This window comes from Mycetomoellerius zeteki, unplaced genomic scaffold, assembly GCF_001594055.1.
Source record: "Mycetomoellerius zeteki isolate Tzet28-1 unplaced genomic scaffold, Tzet1.0 scaffold301, whole genome shotgun sequence".
NCBI classification, from domain to species: Eukaryota; Metazoa; Arthropoda; class Insecta; order Hymenoptera; family Formicidae; genus Mycetomoellerius; species Mycetomoellerius zeteki.
The window spans coordinates 95,719-100,381 of NW_017257285.1; the positions used below are offsets into that span (position 1 = coordinate 95,719).

General features: G+C 37.6%; 1 protein-coding gene across 5 annotated transcripts in view; it reads right to left on the minus strand.

The window, feature by feature from the left end:
* The window catches only part of LOC108724501 (monocarboxylate transporter 12), a 29,413-nt gene that overhangs the window by 13,023 nt on the left and 11,727 nt on the right, over nt 1-4,663 (minus strand). The window contains exon 2 of one of the 5 annotated variants that reach the window (XM_018450907.1): nt 3,616-4,556. The exons of 3 other annotated variants lie outside the window; for them this stretch is intronic. In XM_018450907.1, coding sequence (XP_018306409.1) covers nt 3,616-3,678 — 63 coding nt within the window. In that variant the 5' untranslated portion in view covers nt 3,679-4,556. Of the gene's footprint in view, nt 1-3,615; nt 4,580-4,663 lie in introns of those variants that run through there. One more of the 5 variants, XM_018450906.1, reaches the window with a different exon arrangement.

Here is a 4,663-nt window from a genome sequence, read left to right on the forward strand (position 1 = left end):
CTCATGTAGAATGCAACGCCAAGATCGAATCGATAAAAGAATTGTTTGCGATCCAAGCCGCGTTTTGCGGAGATGCAATTATCTTTACTGGTGTATCATTAACGCGCAACTCGTTACACGAGAAATAATACTTTAAATTATAGAGAGAGGATGGATTTTTTAAATTTATTTCTCTATGTATAACGGAAAACATATAATCTAAGAATGATTATATAAAACGATTCTCTGTATTTGAAATTATATTTTTTTTACGAATAGAGATTGTCAATTTTAAGATATTGATATTCATAAAAAATATTGATTTAATCAGTTATTTTCATTAATATTGTTTATTTAACATTATTGCAAATTAATTAATACTGCTGAATAATTCATTAGGATATTTAATTTCGTAATTACGTGATCATGATCATTTAATGAAAAAAAAACAGCTTATTAATATCGATTTATTAATACGTACTAATCGAGAAGGGGAAATATCGAGCTGCACCCACGCAATGCGGCTAATCAACAACGTTTTAACGCAAGTGTTTCTATAATAATTATATAAGCTTATTGAGCCACGAGAATTAATGAGAAAGCAAAGTGCCCGAATGTTAATCACTTCAACAAACAGAGGAGACAAAGGGGAGTTTCAGTAATTAATAAACAACATTATTTATTCGAATTATTTATAATTTGTTTTACGCCCGTAATTTTACATCTCACGACAAAATAAGAACGATAGACTATCATTTTATATAATATTATTTTATATAATTATATAGAATATATTTTTATAAAATATAATTTGTACAACTTTTTAATTGCAGTTTTATTCTATGGATTCTGTATAATTTTAATTGCTTTATGTGAGTTTCATATACTGTTAGGTATCAAAAGAGCAATGGTAATCCAATAACTTGTGTTAAATAACGTTTTGTGTTATTTTTAACTTCCATGTATGTCAAAATGTAATTCAATTAGTGACGGATTAAGCATTTTGCCGTCCCTAGGCACCAACATCTAGTCGCCCCCGAGTGGCTTCATTAATTTATAAATTTAATAAAAGAGAAAATGGATAAAAAAAAGATTTATATTCCCGCATTAGCTGGTAAAAACATTCAATAATCCTTAATAAGCAATATAAATATAATGCATTTTTAACTGTATATTTAAAATATCGTTTCTGATAAAATATGCTCGTGTAAAAATGTTAGATTAACAAATTAAAATTTATCTCAACTGTGAAAAGTTTCTGTCTTCAAAAATTTGCCACCCTAGGCAACGTCCATATTAACATATGCTCAGTAAATAATAAACTAAATTTAAGTCAAATTTGGTATATTTTCGTAAGTTAAAGAATTTTTTTCATTGTTGTTAAATTAACGACACATTGAGTAGAAGCAGCGGCTTATAGAAATGATTAAACATAACTAATATTGGGTACAGTTTCGCTGAAATATCTAAAAATTTTGATAGATATAGATCTGAAAATAAATTTGGTTAAACTATCAAAGTAATTATGTAGGACGCTCAAACTGATGGCTAGAATATGGAAAATTTTTTTAGTATTCTTGTTTGAGTTTTCTATACAAATATTTGGATGACTAAAAATTACTTTTAGATCTATATCTAACTAAAAACTTTCAGATATTTCAACAAAATCGTTTCTTCCGTGTATCATTCGATATATGAACATGTATATATTATATAATTTCAATTATAGTCTGACATAGATTTCGTATAATTTCAGTTGCATTTTGTTGTCACACTGACAAAAAATTGTTCATTTGACTGAATTATTTGACTAAATTAATTTAATTGTAGAATTATTAATTGTAGAATTAACATCGTAGAATTATTGTGAAGGACACGATCAAGATTAGATTTTTGAAATTTTGTTTACACAATAACATAACTCCACAACATTTAAGTGGTATATACAAATATAATATTAAATTCACACATTCAAGTTCAAATATTAAGTACTCTAAGGCGAGAGATTTGTATCGACATTGTACAATTTTAATATATCATGTGAATATTATTTAACTATTATATAAATTGCGCACCAATTTATATAATAGTCAAATAATGCGCTGTGTTAACGCTCTCATTGTCCGTATATTATATTATTGTTTTTTAATTTAATTATCTTTATTTCTTTCGTTGGAGAATGTATGTATTTAGGTCAAATATAATATGTTTGATTAAACACATATATTAATTCTTCGATCTGTCGAAAATAAAGACAAACTAAATTAATTTAGACAAATGAACTGTTTTATTCTCAGTGTAATAAAGTTATTCGCGGAATACTTTGCTTGGAAAATTGTGCAAAATGTTGATTTCTTCTCTCGATCGGATTATTATCGCGATCTCATCTTCATGCGCGCTTCATCTCACCGCGAGCCACGGAGCCCCTAACGCTAATGAATTTGGATCAACGACCTCGCCGTGTCACGCGGCCGCGAAGAAGACGAATTTAAATGCAGCGCGCGCGCGCGTGCTTGACACGAGAGTTGGACTCGGCCGAAAGGAAGGCCACAGCTGATCAGCTGATCGCGCGCGCTGTCATTCCGATCGCGCCACCCGACGACGGAAGGCGCGAAGCTCGCTCTTTCTCTCTCGGCGAAAAATCTGCGCTACGCCTCGCGATTCGTTCGACCTTGGCTGCGTTCCGTTTCGCGCATGATGCATATTTTATCCTTGTTATTCACCGAATGTTAAACAAAGATAAATGATGCATTATGCACACCGCAGCCCTTGTTAACCGCACACCGTCGTTAACACACTCGCTCGCGTAGGCACGTACGTGCGTTTACGCGCTGTCGTGATGCAAAATACGCGAGACGCGTGCGTGCTAGTGCAACTACTTGACGCTTAATTCTCCCGCCGATCAACCGGCCCCGATTGTCAAGGCTGAGTCACGTGTCGTCTTTCCATCGCTCGACAGAGGAGCCATGCAAAACGCACTTCGCTATCGCGATGATTATATAGAGAATATAGACGACACGTAAATAGCGATCGTTGTTCCGGCGCGGCCGACACGCAAATTACGCTGCGAATTACTGGCACGTCCGGTTACGCAAAAATCGATAACGTTTGAGCAACGTTGGAATACGAAACGTGTATCGTGGGAATTTTCTGTAGGTATTCCAACGTACAATAGACCTGCCGTCCCGACGACGACAAAAAATCCATCTGTTTGGAGCGGCGTTTTAAAAATTAACGGGACGTCTTTAAAGGGATACAACAGATGTTTCGCTAGTCCTTCGGGTCTTTTAAATCTTACTTTGTTCAATGATGACAGTTTGACCATTATATTGGACGAGGGTCACTCAGATAGACATAGGACGTTTTCAGGTAAGAGGTAAAGATACCATAGTACAATACAGTGAATTATTACATCCTGTCAATGCTAAACAAAGAAGAAACGATTCACTGTGTCCCTCGCTGGAAAGCATCCATGATTATTTTGTCAGGTAAACGGAGCATATGAGGAGCAGAGGATAAACAGCAGGCACGAAGGAAGGAAAGAAGGAAGATGGCACGCGGATTCGCACTTAACTGAACGATCACACGGCCATGCTTTCGTTCCCCAATAATTAATGTATACCATACAAACCGTACCGAGCTGATTTTGCGGACGCGACGTGAGCCGTACTGCGACTTGTTGAGCGACACTCGCGACATTCTACGACCGGCTTAAACCGTCAGTCACTCTCTTTCTCTCTCTCTTAGCTCTTCCCCTGTGGCCAGCTTCTTCTCTTCTCTTTTGCGCCCGCACGCACGTTCGCTCGCGGTCGCAACCGCGTTCTATTTTCGAGCGCGCTCGACGCGACGCGACGCGACGCGACGCGGCGCGACGGCCGCTCTCCTCGGTCGTGAGAGCGACTTTATCTTCGTCGAGCACTCTCCGTTCTCCAAATCGCACCCGCGTTCCTCCCGCGACTCTTTCCTAGTCTATCACCGCGTTCTCTCGCACCTTCTCCGCCCGCCACAGTCCACCCGTCGTGGCCGATCACTCGTCGTAATCCGCTGCCATGTCGACCTGCACTGTACTGGCGCGCTCGCGTCGTTGTCCGCACTCGCTCATTTAGCGCACTGCCATCGTGCGCAACGCGCACCGCGCCGATACCCGGCAACCCGTCGACGATGTTGGAAATGGTAGGATGGAGTGGGATCTCTCTCCTCTCGATCTCCTCTTTGATTCAAGGAGAGCGCCCTGCGAACGAAGATGGTTGATATTTGCGGTGCCCTCGATGCGCGGATCACAGCAGTTTTCGCGAAATGCCTCCTGGGATTCTCAGAACTCTTCACGGAAATCGTTCCTTGATTAATTTCGCCGAATCCGAGTGAATTTCTCTTTTGATTTTCCGTCGGACAACTTTCTCGATTACACTTGGCCTCCAATCTTATTCCTTGCTTTTCGTTTCAATGATTATTATTCTTTATTTGATTTGAAAACTATTTGAGAAGCTTTTCTCACTACCGAAATTAAAAAAGTGTCCCGGGAATTTGGACGTTACGATTTAACAATCTTCTTAATGTATCACGCTCCAATTTTTTACCTTGAAATTGTATTTTTTATTAAATTTTTTCCTTCTTGAAATTATATAAATAATTTAATATAATTAATTTACGTAGAGAGAGATTTACTAAAATTAAATAATTAAAC